The sequence below is a fragment of the Lagopus muta genome, chromosome 2 (assembly GCF_023343835.1).
Source record: "Lagopus muta isolate bLagMut1 chromosome 2, bLagMut1 primary, whole genome shotgun sequence".
Taxonomy (NCBI): domain Eukaryota; kingdom Metazoa; phylum Chordata; class Aves; order Galliformes; family Phasianidae; genus Lagopus; species Lagopus muta.
In genome coordinates, this window is record NC_064434.1 from 54,179,397 (window position 1) to 54,196,141 (window position 16,745).

A 16,745-nucleotide genomic window follows, 5' to 3' on the forward strand; every position below is an offset into this window, starting at 1 on the left:
GTCTCTGGTGAGTGAACACAAAAAATGAGGATAATTGAGATTTCTCCATTCACTGAAGTCTTTGTTTCTTACTGTGTACTTCCTTTATTCTTTTGTCAGCTGCAGGAGTAGCAAAAGCAAAGTGTACCAGGATGAGGTTCTTTGTCCTGCCTTGCAGATCTCATTTATTCTCAACAATTTTCAAGTCAAGAAACAGATCTACTTCACCTTATACCTGTGCTGTACTTATTCTTTCCAGCAGCAGACACATAAGAAAGTAAAACCCTGGATATTCCTTCACCAGTCGGTGTTTTATTGCAGTCTAAGTGAGTCATCACTTGACAATGCAAGTGCATTCAGTGAACGTTCTCTTTCTGGTGCCCTGTACTGAGGTTGGATTCCAAATCAATTTTTCAAAGCATTGCTTAAATTTCTTTTTATCAGACCTTTACCCCTGTACGTTCAGATTTCATGTGGCACCCAATGAACTTTAAGCCGTTCAGTAGCATGTGCCCAGATTTCTTCAAACTTGTGCTGAGTTCATGGATTAGATCAGCAAAAAGGAGCTTCCACCTCTTTATATACTTCAGTCTCGCTTGTAGCCATTGAAGCTTCATTCTGTTCTCTACTTATTTTCTTTGTAGTTCTCAGGTTCTGCTGCCACAGGTGACTTGCAAATCTCGATCATCACATTGTGTATATTCTTCATAGGGTGGACTTAATACCCTGTGCAAAAAGTCTTACTCCAGTTCCTTTCAGAGCTTGAACAGTATCCAAAGAGTATTCAATGTAAGATATATCAAAGAATACTAATTGCAGACTCTTTTTAAGAATTTTTTAGAATTTTTAGATTGTATTAAAACAAATTTCCATAAGCAATTAATTCTTCTTGAGCCCAGAATTCAGCTTTGTTTCAAAAACCAACTCTATTATAAGATTACCAAAACTCCAAGAACTTTTTGTTCTGATATGAACCATGTGCACAGATTTTCTTTAGCAAATAAGATAGGAAAATAACTTTGTACTTGCAAGCATGGTATCATGTACCGATGTACACAGAGATATCCTTTAATATATAGATGAACAGATCTGTCTATTCAAATATGTTTACAGAACACATGGCCTTTTCTGAACACTAAATATTGCAGAGTATCTGCAAGATGACTGAGTGATGAATTCTGAGCATTCCCCAGTTCTGTCTTTCTCCCTCCCTCCCTCTTTCTGTCTTCCTCCCTCTGTCCTCCCCTAGGTAATGGGAGGTTGGTGCTGATCTGCTTATGGTCATGGCTATCAAGGCATAAAACCTTTAGTTCTTACTGGGGGAAGTGAGATAGGCCATTTATTCAGTAGACAGATTATTTACCCTTTTTCTATCTCCCTTTTCTAGTGCCGAGCCATCAGGTCTCACACCTTCTTTCTTACATCCTCATCCCACCATAAACCACATGTCACTGGACGTGATAACTGTAATGTACTAATGAAGACAGATTCCTTTAGCATTGACTGCAGTCATTTCTCTGAATGGTCTTAGCTCTCCTTTTTTCCCTTTCTTTCTTGGTTACTAGCACTGCATACCAAGCTCTAGTAATAACAACCAAGTTATTGAAAGTTATCACATACAAAAATAAAGTTTTCCTTCCTCTATGCAAATGTGTCTCATTACAATGACTGCTGATGCAGAAATTCCAATCTGTTGAGACATTCCCTGCTGACCCAGTAACCCATGTCCTAATCAGCCAAGCTGTAGTTTTATTTCAGGCTAGGCTGTACTCCAGATATTTCATTCTCAGTGTATAAATTTTACTTAGCTTGAGAAATATCACTTGGGAGGGCAGTTGGTATTTTGCCATGAAAATAGGAGTCTCGTGCTTTAGAAAGTTCATGTGCCTAAACAACGTTTAGATCTGGGACTAAGCTCAGTAACAGTATCCAGTCTAAAACATTCAGTTCTCAAGCAGGTAAGGAATAAATGGTAGTTTCTGTCTTTATCTCAGTATTAGTTGTATGACAACTTTTAGAAATGTTGGTAGAACGTACTACGCTCACACAAAAAACATTTTCTTCACTTCTCAACCATGAGTCTTCAAGCTCTATAATCCCCTTTCACTGTCTAGAATAATGAAGGAAAAATATATTTATTTCAAATAAACTGAATTACATTTCTATTTGTATGGTATTCCTACCATATTTTAAATAGGATTTTGTGAGCTGCATTCAGATATAATTTAAATTGGTATTGCTTCAAGCAAAAGCCTGTTATATCTAGATTCCTTTCCTATACAATTAGTATTAGGAAATAAATCTTTCTTAGCTTTGACCTTGCACTGACAGAAAGCCACTGTGGGTTGAGTATAGAAAATACTGTAGATGCTGCAAAAACCATTTTACCTTAACATTTAAATTGACAGGGAGCCTTTCCTTCCTCCCTGCAACTGTTTGGTCTATTTTACAAGCAATTGAGATCTAGTGTTGAACCACCAATTTTCTGAATCACTTGGGAAGACTATAAAACTGTCTCCTACTTGCTTGCCTATTTTTGTGTTTTCTTTTTCACACTGGAGAAGGGAATTTGCAAAATGTAAACATATTACTTGAAGTAAACAAGAAGACAAAATAAAACGATGCAAAGAGTGAGAGGCACATAAGTTTGCTGTTGGTCAGGAAGCAAGTATTGCCAGACTGCTGAGGACATGAGCAATAGATCTGAGAGGAGAAGAGGAAAAGGAAGAAGGGGGAAGCTGAGGAATGCTATTAAATTCAGTCCTTTTATGTGATTGGAAACTTAGTGACCTTACTGCAGGAACAAGAGGCAAGCAACCAGATAACTGCATGTTCTCCTATTCTTCTGTTGCTGGAGTCAATAATCTAATTGTGAGATAAAAAATACCAGCAAACTGCTGAGCCTTTGCCACCCACTCATATTAAACTTAATAATTAAATTGTCTGCGGAACAGTTATCTGCAATTTTCAAGGCTGGAACAATATAGCTGAATGACTGAACAAAACCCAAACAGCTCAGACAGCCCTTGTTATCCATGAAGACGCCTGTGTGCCCTCCAATTAATCAGTACATGTGCAAATCCACAGGACTGATTTTCAAACTTTTCTAATTATCTTATGCTTTGACCAGTTCCAGTGAAAGGTGGTTAGGAAGCCAGATACTGCTCAGATATTGCAAAATATTAAGATTTTTTTTTTTCTCAATGGGACTTTTTGTCTGATTTTTGAACTCCTTTCCTACACTGAATGGAATCCAGTTGCATTTTTTCTTGAGTGTAAATAATAAATAGGGATAAAGAAACAATTTTTTTATTTCAACTGCCACTTCTCATTTTCTTTCTATTTTCATCTGCTATTTACATCCAAAAGCACCTTCTTTAAAATATTCTACAGCTTAAGATATTCTCTGCAAACAGAGCCAACAAATTTTATTTCTCCAGGGGGGAGAAGAATGATTCATCCGTTTATCTTCCCTGAATGCAGGTCTTTCATGCTTGTCTTGATGGACTAAGTCAGATGAGCAGACTTTGACCACTCATTCTTTTGGTCTTGACACTAACATGATTGCTGGTTTCTATGTGTTTATTTTATATACTAATTGATATTTTGAAAAAATAACTTCACGTGGATAAAATTCTATTGAAGTTTTCATTGAGTGCAAAGCAAACAAAACTTTGGACAGAAATGGTAATTTGCCAAAATCATGCTCCCTGAGTAAATTCTAGGAACTCATGGTACACACAATTGGAAATCACCTCTCTGCTCAGAGTTATCCTTCATCTGGTAGCTGAGCACTAATACTCAAATGAGATTTGAAAATCAGGATTACGTACTGCTTTTTACTGGAGGTTTGAATTAAGGTTGCATGTTGGCAATATTATTTGAAGTGGATAAATCTGATGGCTCTACTCGAAGCATAAAACTGCACTTTGAAAGTTCAGCCATATTTTGTCTTAGTGGTGAGACTAAATTATCTGTAAACCTTAACTGGGGAGTCATTTTTAAATACATTCCTGAACTTTTTCATGAATAAAATTAGGATCATGCCAGAGTAGCTATTTAAAGTATTTTTTAAAAAAATCTCTTATACAGAGAAAATTCTGTGGGCACTGAATTTCTGGTGTGTCTTTTGGGAAAGGTTATTAATTACAGCAACTTCAGAAAACGTTAAGACTCATTGCATAATTACTTATTTATTTATTTGAGCTTCCCCTACATTTACCTGTTTTTCTCTGTAACTGTTGCGCAGAAGAGGCACCGAATTATAAAAACAGACTGAAAGGGAGTTCAGATTTACAGGTACCTTGGTTTCCTGGAGTTATTTGCATCTCTCCAAAACCAGGAAATAGCGCATTTCTCCAGGTCTGCTTTGATTATCTTTGATTTCTTAGCCAAAGACATTCAGATAAATCAAGACAGGAAAATGATAAGCATTCAGATTCCTGAAGACTTGCTCAAAATTTCTAGTTTTTAGGGAACAGGGAAATATAGTTTCAGTGATTTTGGAATATTAATATGCTAGAGAGATGGAGACTTATAATTGCTCTTTTTTTTTTTCCAATTAAAATAATTGTTATTTGAAGAAAAAAATTACAAGGCACTTTTTAAAATACCTATTTTAACTGATTGGTTCAATGTAGTTGAAATTTGTGGGTTTTTTTTTTTTAAGAAACTGATGATGGTATGAAGCTGTAAGTGTACATATGCTGCCATCTTCTGGTAGAGCTAATGGCCTGCAATGATCATTTCTTCAATATCTGTACTGAGCATATATATGGTGAGCATAGGCTTCTTTAAAATAATTTATCTTTTGATGTTTTTTTCAACAGGAATGTGATCAAGTTCACATAGATGATGTTTCTTCTGATGATAATGGACAAGACCTAAGGTAAGATAGAGCATTTGCTTCAATTTTTCTCTACAAAGATTAAATAAATTGAGCATTTACAGGAATACATTGTATTTATTTTTGCTGTATTTTGGGTGTTTGCAGTACCTACAGTTTTGCAACTGATGGCTTCCATGCAGCTGCAAGTAGTGCAAACCTTTGTCTGCCAACAGGTGTAAGAGGAGGGGTTGACTGGATGAGGAAGCTGGCTTTCCGTTACAGAAGAGTAAAAGAGTTGTATAATACTTACAAGAACAACATAGGAGGTGAGTTTAATTGTGAAAAACGATTTAGAATGCTGATAAGGTTCATCTGTGTGGCAGTAAACTCCTGCCAAGTTGAAGTGCCTTTCAAACCACAGACTGAAATGAAAGTAATCTGACTGGACCTTGGGCAAATAAAAGCTCCTGACTGTAAGGACAGATCCAATGTTATGCCACTGTGCAGGAGAACCAGAGCCAGGGAAGCAGGGCAGGCTTTTGTTTAACTTGTAGACAGCCCACTTGTCTCCTTCAAGTCCAGCACAATTACACCTACCTCCTCTTGACTTACTGATTGATTAAGACGCTTATTTTACTTCAAATAAGCTGTTATTCTAGAAAAGAGGAAATTTTAAAATTTCCACAGCACAGAGTAGCTCTGGGTGGCACTCTTTTCCATTCTACATTTTCAAGATCTGTTTGGCAACAACACATTGCTTAATTCTTTGCTCTACACCTGCTATTCTGTTTTCACTAGGGGAAGCAGGAAACCTTTAGCACTGCCATATGACTAGCTCTTTTTGTTATCTTTGTTGCATACACAGCTAATTGTGTTAGCAAGAAATCCCAGCCTCATCTGGGGCAAAAGCTTTCCTGTTCCTGCTTTCATTCATGGACTCTCTAATGTCAGTGGCAGCAGGATTTTAGGAAATCGTAACAGCAGAACTCCAAGAATCTGTTTTGGAGAGTCCTGTGTAACTTGTAGAGGCAGGTAACCCTATTCTGAGGAACCTCCCAAGAAAAGACTGTGAGATCAGGAAATACTTCCAAAATCTTCAAACATTTCTAAAGCCACAATTGAGAAGGAGAGAAGGCAAACCCAACCAGGACAGAGTCCCAGTGAACAATTTCCCATTCTAGAGCATGGACTCTTTCAATTCAGATAAAATGAATTTTAGAGGAATTTTCAATTTACCTTTAGTAAAACCACGTCAGCGGTCTTTTAGCATTTCTTCCAGTCTCTCACAAATAATTAACAGTACTACTAGCATGGACTGTGGATTAGTCACTAGGTTAATCACTTCCTAAATGGGCATATCTGACATATTTTTTTTTAATTGTTAGTATTTTGGAGTCTTTATGTGCCACAAGATCAAGCCAGAGGAGCAAAGGATATTAGTAGATGACTGGCTTTCAACTGTTCTGCCTTGCCCTTTGTTGGTATCATGAAAGGTGTTCTTACATATTAAGAATACTTGAAACATTATTATCCAAAGGTTTACAGGGTTTTCTTATAAAATATTTTTTTCATATAAATCTCTTTCAGAGTAGCTGGTAAAATGCAGCAGGAGGCTTGCTTGGTTTTAAAAAAGCCAGGTTTCAATACTCATGAAGTTGGGTGGGTTTTGTTGAAATCTGACCATTCGTACTTTAAAGATTCTTAAGTGTTTTAAAGGACTATGTGAGGTATAAGGTCAGAAGATGCACAACCATTTCAGAGCTGCAAATGCTGTAAATGAAACTAACTACTGACTAAATGGAACTGCTAACTACAAAAGGACATGAAGAGCAAGTCATCAGCAAACAAATGTCATATTTCCATATGCAAAACCTGAGGTGTACCTATATACAGAGTGACAAGCAAGGCAGTTACAAAGACATGCAAATACCATAAAGACAAGTTTGTAATAAAGTAATTAGTTTCTCAGTGTGTCTGCCTATGATCCCCATGGCATGGGTCTCCTTGTCACTGCCTCTATAATCAGGGTAAGATGTATGTAAGAACTTTGTTTGAAAAGATAGGTAGTTTTGAGAGATACGCTTGGAAACAAAGTCAAGTGTGTGAATATAAATTTGGGAGAAAAAAAAAAAAAAAGACATTTTTTCAAGTTCTGGTGAAATTTAAAATTGAAACAGTAACTGAAAATCTGTACATTCCAGTTAACACAGAATTTAATTATATTTCCTTTCTTGCTTTTTTCATAAAAGGACTCCTAGGTCCTGCAAAAAGAGATGCATGGTTGCAATTAAGAGCAGAGATTGAAGCTCTGACAGACTCCTGGCTAACAAATGCACTTAAATCCTTATCAATTATCAGCACAAGGTATGTATTGAGTCTTTTTTTTTTTTTTTTTAATAAAAGGAAGTTTTCATTATGGATATTTAGGGCTATTTTGTGGCATTTCAAGTTAAAGTATACTAGTACTTTTAAAGAACAGTACAGGTGTAATACAACTTTTGAATAGGAAATAGGAAAAATTCCGTGGAAAATAATTTCATTTTCTGCCATTTCCACACTGAGTAGTAGGAAAGGTCTTTCAGAATGTAATGTATGGTCCTGTGAACATTGAAAGTGTATTTTGTAATTGTGAGCCAGGCTTTAAGCTATTTATCCTGTGGGCAGCATGTTAGAACTCCAAGTCTGCCTATTCTGGACTTCAGTGTTTGTGCCTATTCACAGTGGTACCTAAGTACTCTATAAATCCCCAAAGAGAAAATCATGTTTATTCTGTCCTCCAAACAGATCAGTATGATTAAACATATATCTAAGTTTTCAGAAGGATGAATATCTGTGTTTGATACTATGACTCAGATAAAAGCCTGGGATCCCATAACTGTTCATGTGAAATAATGGAGCTGTGAAAACTGCTGCTGCTTAGTAATCTATTTAATATGTATTTTATTGGAAATCCTCAAAACATGTCCTTAAACTACAAGGAAGCCATCTTGCCTTCTAAACATATCTGTGGGTAAAAAAACTGTTGAGCAAGAAAGAACAAACTTGGAAAGATGTGAAAAATAATTTTAAAAGTAGTTGCTTTTGCAATATGCCTCTCAATTTGTTATTGTTTAAATTTTTTCACAGTATCATAAGTCATGAGAAAAAAAAACTAAAAAAACTGTGTTAGTCATTGTGTTTAGCTCTGCATTTCTTTCCAAATTGTTAGTCTTCAAAAAGACATTGTATAACGTCGATCAGTTGGGCATCGCAGGATGAATGTGATAAACTGTTGTCACTGGCTCAGGACTGCTAAATAACAGTCATTTATCTTGTCATCAAATAACTGTACAGCTGTAAATTTTTAGAAGATATGCCCGTGAGGCAGCTAAACTTCACTTACATGTTAATGACAAGAAACTGAGATACATTAAGACAGAAATAATAGCCTGCGGTCTGCCTTGGGGCTCACAGAAGGACCAAAAATCACAACTAGTTGCTCTCAGTTCCATGACCAAACACATGTTCCAGCCTGTCAGTGCCTGAAATGTCCTGGCTTTCAGTTTTCTGTTGTGTAACAGCTAAGCTCAGCTTCTCCATTCAAGCTTTCAACCTTTCCATTCAATGCTATCTATTAATGTGATTATGATTGTCTCTCCCTTGTCTCAAAAAAAAAAAAGAAAAAAAAAAAGAAAAAAATTACTCTTGAAACATGAAGAAAGTGATGTCAGTGTGCAGAAATGTATATTGGCCACTTATTTCCCCTCAAGACAGGAGTAACAAATGATGTTTTTGCTTTCTCCCAACACTTTAATTTGGCTGGTAGCTACTGCCAAGTAATCCCGAGCAGGAAAATGATGCTTTGAAGGCACTGGGATGTCTGTCTTCAGAGGTAGTGATCTTATATGTATGTTTCAGTGGACTCATCTTCAAGGACTTGGTTTTCATAAATCAGCCTGGAATACTTCCTATAAATCATGCCTATATACATTTCAAAGGATTTTGCCAAAAAGTGTACGTACATTTTTCTGGAAGTGATGGTGCTGAGTAGCACTGCTGTGTGAGTGAAAGTGAATGTTGAGAAACCTTGAATATGCTCTCCACAGCTGGTTCACCTCATCAGCATTTGGGTAAATGTTTTAAACCATGTTTCTCTCATTTTAGGAGTAACTGTGTAAATGTGTTGGTAACAACAACCCAGCTTATCCCAGCACTTGCAAAAGTCTTGCTATACAGTTTAGGAGGAGCTTTTCCCATTGAAAATATTTACAGTGCAACTAAAATAGGTAAGAAAATTATTCCTTCATTCATTCTAACTACTCTGCATTATTAATAATTGCTTGCCAGTAATGGATGGATTCAAAACCATGTTCCTAACATGTTCTTAGTTAAAAATCAGACGTTGCACATGTTCAGTTGTATATGTAAATAATAGTATTCCTAATTTAGCTTCTTTTCATGTATGCCTAATATGATAAAGGTTCCAGTACTGATTAAAAGCCTCAGAAACTCCTACTTAAAATACAGAGAACATAAAATGTGCAGAGAATAATGAAGAAAAGTGTTTCATTAATTCTAATCCAAATAGAAATTTTGTTACAATAATCTCTGTTCTGATCTTCAGCTCTATGTAAGGTACACCACAGCTTCCAAAGCTTTTTTGGAATTACAGCATATTACTGAGCATAATGATGACTGGTACCCACAGAAGCTGTGCTGATGGATGCCACAAGGGCACTTCCCTATTCTGCTGCTAACTGGGTATTTGAAGGGGCTTATGTATAGTTTGGAGAGTCATATATTTTGGAATCACATCCAAATGTAATATAAGTTACCAGCCCTGTGAGATCATAGAATCATAGAATCATAGAATGGCCTGGGTTGAAAAAGATCACAATGATCATTAAGTTTCAACCCCCTTGCTGTGGGCTGGGTCACCAACCACCAGACCAGGCTACCCAGAGCCACATCCAGCCTGGCCTTGAATGCCTCCAGGGATGGGGCATCCACAACCTCCTTGGGCAACCTGTTCCAGTGCGTCACCGCCCTCTGTGTGAAAAACTTCCTCCTAATACCTAACCTAAATCTCCTGTCTTATTTTAAACCATTCCCCCTTGTCCTATCGCTATCCACCCTCATAAGTAGTCGTCCCTCCTCCTTCAAATATTGGCAGGAAATTGGACATATGACACAGTCTACTACTAGCAGTAATTTTGGCAGATTTCATGATTTGACATTTAGTAATTTAAGAATGTTGACTACAATATCTTGAATAACAAGGACAGCGCCACTTTATTAAAAAAATACTATATTTCCTAACTGTTTTTTGCAAGTGAAAAAAAAGTGAGAAAGTGACAAAATTTATATTATAACAATGTTAGGAAAATTTATTATCTCGGTTATCTGTTAATTAGCTATAGCTCATCCCTTGAGACAGAAATGCCTCAAATCCTTTGAAAAATTCAGGGAACAATGTATCCCAAATACAGTAAGCTTTGGAGAAGTTTCTGGAATTAATGTCATCTGTCATACAGCCTGTATGTTGGCTTCAGTTAATGAGATTACACTCAGAACAAAGAAAATCATGCTGACAGCACCTAAGGGGTTGAGGAGTGAAGCTGCATCTCTGGAGGCTCTGTGGAAGGAGTCCTACACCATGATTTCCTTGTAGGAACAGTGGCTTCTGTCTCATCCCTCTTAGGAACACAGCAAACTCTCTTCGGTACAGGACCTACTTTTCATTTCAGTGACCTCTGCTTTCTGTTGGGCACAGGACTAAAACTGTAGCTGTTGCTTGCACACACTGAAATCAGATCCTGATTGGACAATTAATACACAGAATGCTTTTCATAATTGCAAGCCTTTTTCTATTGGACCATCTGAAGAAAAGCAAGAGAAGAGCACTAAGAATCAGAGATACAGAAATCAGGAGCTTAAGAGAGGAGACTGAAAATCCTGGGGGGGGAGGGGAGGAGGGAAGACGTCAGGTAAAAAGCTATTACAAAAAGAAAATAATCTTTTTTCTACATTAATGGGAGGTATGACAATAAATTGTGGTTAAATTGCAATGGAGCATGCATAGGTTGCATATCAGAGAGATGCTTCCTAAGGGAAAAATTAATTAAATATGGAGATGCCTGTGGAAACAGCGAAATCATTTTATCTGGACAGTTCATGGATCAATAACGCAAGCATTTGCTGTTAAATTGAAGCTGCAGTACAGTGGGAAGATGGATAGGTGACTTTGCTTGGCACTTTTAAATCCTATTTATTGTTATTGGCTTAGCCTGCTTGTTTCCACATTCCTCCAGAAGAGCCAAATACTTCATGGAAGTTCTCCCAGGAACCTGTTGTCTAGTTTTATTTTTGGTATCCATTGTTTTCCAAACACATTTTCCATTGCTACATGGCTTAATTTGTAGATATACTAGCCCTGAAATTGCTGCAGTCCTTGAAAAATTATTACTACAGGAATAGGGAAACATTTAATTTCAATTTTCCTTTCACTAACCTATTTGTTTTTGCAGCACTGCTAATTCCTTTATTTTAGCAGCTTTCCTGTGACTCTTAAGAAAGGGATTTAATTTCACCCAAATCAGCTTAGTGTCACTAACAGTGTTAATTGTTTCTGAGCAGTTTTAGCTCTAAATCTTAAGGCTGGGAACTATAAAAAATAAGTAGTAGTAGCGATGTCTTAGCTCTGCAGTAAACCTTTGTAGAGCATCATGGTAACTTGCTTGATAGCTTGAACAAGTAGTGCATTGTTTTTCAGGCAAAGAGAGCTGTTTTGAGCGTATAGTGTCCAGATTTGGCACTAACATAACTTATGTTGTGATTGGAGATGGCCGAGATGAGGAGCATGCAGCTAATCAGGTAACTTCACTCTGAACTTTTATCTCATTTATCTTCCAGGAAAAGAAAGTTGCTTTGAACGAATAATGCAAAGGTTTGGCAGAAAAGTAGTATATGTTGTAATTGGGGATGGTGTAGAAGAAGAACAGGCAGCAAAAAAGGTAACCTGTCTCCTGAAATGTTGGTGTGATACATAGCTACTAATGCAAGCCTTTCTGTTTGCATTTCTGTCAGTTTTGTACAATGGCAGAATGACAAATCATTTCAGTCTACAGACACAAGGCCATAAGAGCATGATGACGTCAGCACTTAAAGTAAAATGAACCATTTGGATTCTAGCATTTGCTTTATTTCAGTTTGGAAAGAAAGAAGAAAAAAAAAAAAAAAAAAAAGCAAAATCATTTAAAAATTGACAAAAAAAACCACAAAAAACATCGGGGCAAAAATGTCTGACTAAGATCAAACAAATTACAGATATATCATGGGTTTGACATGAAGGTTGAGTGGTCATTCTCCTTAAACAGTGAAACCAGGTAGGTTTGAAAAGAGGTGTTATGGAGAATGTAAAAAACCATTAAAAAGATTGTGCAGATTTTTTACTTAAATAAAGACAGATCTGTAGTTGGTTGAGCACACAGGATGAACATGCAGTTTGATTCAGGAAATAAGCATCTGCAAGCAGAAAAAGAAAACAACATAAAGACTGCGCAATAAATCATTTTCTAAAAAAAAATTATTTAGAAGTATTGTTTCCTCATCTGATGAATTCAAATCTAAACTTCACCTGATAAATTTTCTATGTTCAGAAGGAGATCAAATTAGTAGAAATTTGAACCATGCTTCACAGTATAGACCCTCAAATGTGCAGAAACAGATTTATTTATTTTTTGCCTCTGCACACCTGCATAAATTGTAAAAATGTCTTTGTGCTAGAAGTAATGGAATTAATTGTCCTCAAAGTATTAAGCTTGTACAGTGTAGGAGGAACGGAAACATAATGAAAATAACTGAAATGCTTATTCCAAATGGTTCCTTGATATAGGTACTGGTGATGGGTCTTTCATAGATTGTGCTAAACAATGGTGGCTGGATTGTGTACTTTCCAGTTTGGCATGCTTTTTTTTCTAAATATTGGCTACACTGCATGAATAGATAACAGAATTCAGAGAAATGGTTGAATAGAGCATATTACAAATAGATCTGAACAGAACATGAAAGTATGACTTCAATTCTACTCTGATCAATTGCTGAAGGAGAAAAGTGCATTTACCTGCAACTCTCAGAGACGCTGATGCTTTCTGCAACACATTATCTTCTTTTAAGTACAGAAATGTGTTATTTTCTCCTCAAAAGATATTTATTTTTCTTTTCCTCCCAGAAGGACAAAACTGTAATTCAACTCTGTTTCAAAGTGTGTGTGAAGCCACATTTTATGAAAGTCTTATAACTTTTCAAATGAGCTTTCAGTCTCTTGCAAAGTATAACAAGTGGAACAGAAGCAGATTTCCTGTTAATGCTCCTTTGTATGGGTTTCCATGATAACAAGAAAGCAAATAGCCCTCACTAAATAATGGGCTCTTTATAAAGACACTATTAAGAAAGGCTGCCTAATTTTTTTTACCTTCAGGTGAACTGTTGAGCTCAGATCTATTTTGGCCTGATTTTTGTCAGTACCTTACTAGCAAAAATCATTCCAGAAACACAGTGGTGTAAACGCCATGGTGGTAACCTGACTAGTCTCATGCATCAGATACCGCCCTCTGTCATAGCGTTCATTGTTCCTGACCTTTTTCCCCCCTCTGACAAACACAGCACAACATGCCTTTCTGGAGGATATCCAGTCATTCGGACCTCTTGGCTCTCCATCAAGCACTGGAACTAGAGTATTTGTAACTGTGTTCTAAAGTTGGCGATCCTTTTTTATATATATATATTTCAAGTACACTGAATTTTTATGTGTGATTCAATGCCTCTGGCTTTACACATATGAATTGTCTTAAGAAGGGAAGAAATATTTGGAATTAAAAATTCCAAATTGAAGAATTCAGATTGCTGAATGGAGTTAAAACATTAGCGCTACGTAAGGAAGCTCTATGGTCTTATATATGCAACGTTTTAAATGGATTAAAACTGTGGAGGTTGCTGGTACACACCGAATGAGCCCTGACAGGAGTGAACAAAGGACTCGAACTGGCAAAGCACCAACATGCGTTTTCCAACCGACAAGGTGTTGTTCAACAACATTCCTCAAAATGGGATATATTCTCAGCACTGAGGTTTGAACCAGACTTTAGCCTACCTAACCCAGAAAATCTGAATTGGAATGCACTCAGACTGTATAATGACAATCCTGTCTAGACCTGTAATTTGTGTAAATTATTGATGAAAATAACTTACTGTGACTTTATTAGCAGCTGATTTTGGAAGTGGATGCAATTTTTCTTTCTTTTTGGGGGTTGGGGAGGGAGAGGGTTATATAATATTGTCTCTTTTATAAGTTTGGCAAACAGAATGTGCATAATGATGTGTTGTGCCTTAAGGAGAAGACTGTGTTTGTGTGTTATAATGTAACTTTGGTTAAAAACTATGTAGATAAACAAACAAAAAAAAAGCCTTTGTGATAATTTTTGACATGACCAAATTTGAAATTCAGAGAAATCAAAGAGAGTGACTGCACCAAAGCATTTAAGTTTTTGTTGCAGTAAGAAGAAAGAATAATAAAGGAAAGTTTGTGTTTTTATTTGGATCCTCAATAATTCCACTGACTGAGGAAAGTTGAGAGTATGTTGGGAGGTTGATAGTGGGGACCGCTACCATGAAAGCTAAAAAAGAAGAGTTTAACACCTTCAACATCATTTCTTGATTCTCTGATGAGATAACTAGGAGCCATTTTCATGAATTACTTAGTCCACTGAAAGCCATGCAATGAGTGTATTTGCTGTATTTCAAGGAACAAACTCGCAGCCAACTGATGAAGTATCTGGAGTGCACTAATGGCATTACTGGAAGGTGAAAATATTAAATTAAGCACAGATGGAGGATAAAACACAGGTTCTTTAGAAACAAAAGAATTCTAAGGAATGTCTTACTGGTCAAATGCACAAATAATGCTATATTCAGCATATTTAGGCAGCTGGAATTGCTGGCAAGATGGCACTGGCCCACTCAGGAGTACAGTCCATTTTGGTCAATATTTTGGCATATTTTAGTAGCTTTTCCATTTAGTTCCACATACAGATGTCTTCTGTTTTGGGTCAACATGTCTTTCTTCACCTAATTTTGATTACGAAAGATTAATATATAGGAGCAACCCTTAAGGGTCTTTGCATTCAGATATTTCAACAGCATGCCAGGCATCTGAAGAGAGGATAAGGAGGAGATTTTGATGAAGAAATACTGAGAAATATGTTAACTTTAGTCATATATATTAATAATTTTGGTCCACATGGTGATAATTACCTTGCAAGTACTGAACAAGCTATCTTTCAGCTCTGGAAAATGAGCAAGGTCCGTTTTCAACAGAAGAGCCCCAGCACTCCACATGGACACTCTACAGCAACTGCAGTGGTTCATCTTTCATTGCAGAAGATGGAAACTGCTTTTTTGATTTTTATTACTCTATGTGGAGATGCCTGAGGTTGCCTGTGCTCTGACTCTGTGAAGAAGTGTGAACAAGAGATGTTAAATGTAAACTCCAATGATGCTTACAGAAGTACAGCTATCAGCACTGAGCTGAATTTCTTCCACCCCTGTTTTGAAGCCAGTGTATGCCTAGTTACCAGGTAGTAAGCAGATTTCATCTTTGTTGATGTATTACATGAAAGTTATTTGGTAGGTGAAAGCTTGGAGCTACTAAAAAATCAAGACAAAACTCTTTTGTAACTTCATGAAAATGGAATTTGTTTGCTGCTTTGGAATTGGATATACAAGTCATCATAAAAGAAAAATAATTTTTTGTTATCATTGGAAAGTGTGAAGCCATGAGAATAACCACACATGAAATCACTATACACCAGTTACGTGGGTGATAGATATGTGTATTCAACAAATAAAAATGATACATACCTTATTTATATTTACAGAACTTGCCTAGTCACATTTGCTTAGAAGTACATTTTCATAAGACCTGTGGTGCCAGTTTTTCATAGTCTTCAAGTGGGAAAAAAATGTTTCTACTGGAACAGGAAAAAAGGTTGAACAAAGCCCTTCTCAAGTTCCAGCACCATAACATTGCATGAGAATGTCAGTATAAAAGTTTTTATTTAAAAAAAAAAAAAAAAAATTGGTATGATGAAATAGCTTTTTTCAATTCTTTTTTTTTCCTTCTTTCTCTCTTTTTTTTTTTTTTTTTAACAAATGATAGCATTATCTAAATGCATGAAGCTATTTTATTTCTCTTTTTTTCTTTAGTTTTTCAGTGTTCTTTACCAAATCAGATGTTAGAACAAACAATAGCCCAGCAACAACCATCAGTTCTTAAAAAAGTTTGCAGGGGAGTTGTTCTTACCTCTCTGGCAAAACTGACTCAATTATTATACTGGACGTTCAGAGAGGAGGTGAAGGCAAAATGAGGGAAGTTTTGCAGAACACAGTAAAGTTCTGATTTTAACTTGAATTCTGTGTCCCAAGTCAGTGAAAGTTAATTATAAAAATAATCCACAAAAAATGCACCAAAAAAAAAAAAAACCCACAAAGATTTATCTCAAAAAACTTTCACAATCCTAAAACTCTAAAGTAAAATTGCAGAGCACAAATACTGTCTTGATAAGCAAAAGAAATTGTTATATATCCTTGAACAGGATTGTGTTGCGCATGCCTGTTTCGTAGAAACAAAGGACATGGATAAATTTTCCTGCATGAACAACAGAGAGGAGAAAATGACCAAGGCAGAGATGTAGTCAAGACAGACTGTTCCAGATGGGATTAAGCTGACGGCTGGTCATTTTGACATTGAGTGCATTTTAATTCAACAACGTATTAATCAGAAACTGCCTTCCCTTCAGCCTCACCTGAATAATCAAGATTGAGCACAGTTCATGTTTGCAAGTATTCTGTGCAAATGACGTGTAGAATACAATGCATTTTGCTGATACTCGAAGCGTTTTCA

At 36.4% G+C, this 16,745-nt stretch overlaps 1 protein-coding gene across 6 annotated transcripts in view; it reads left to right on the top strand.

Annotated features, from left to right (window-relative positions):
* Window positions 1-15,916, top strand: part of EYA4 (EYA transcriptional coactivator and phosphatase 4) — a 151,537-nt gene extending 135,621 nt beyond the window's left edge. For all 6 annotated transcript variants that reach the window (XM_048936092.1, XM_048936094.1, XM_048936095.1 and 3 more), the window contains 6 exons: window positions 4,809-4,867; window positions 4,973-5,133; window positions 7,057-7,171; window positions 8,951-9,072; window positions 11,699-11,799; window positions 13,451-15,916. In XM_048936092.1, the coding sequence (XP_048792049.1) occupies window positions 4,809-4,867; window positions 4,973-5,133; window positions 7,057-7,171; window positions 8,951-9,072; window positions 11,699-11,799; window positions 13,451-13,531 (639 nt within the window). In that variant the 3' untranslated portion in view covers window positions 13,532-15,916. The remainder of the gene's footprint in view (window positions 1-4,808; window positions 4,868-4,972; window positions 5,134-7,056; window positions 7,172-8,950; window positions 9,073-11,698; window positions 11,800-13,450) is intronic.
* Window positions 15,917-16,745: the final 829 nt, after the last annotated feature.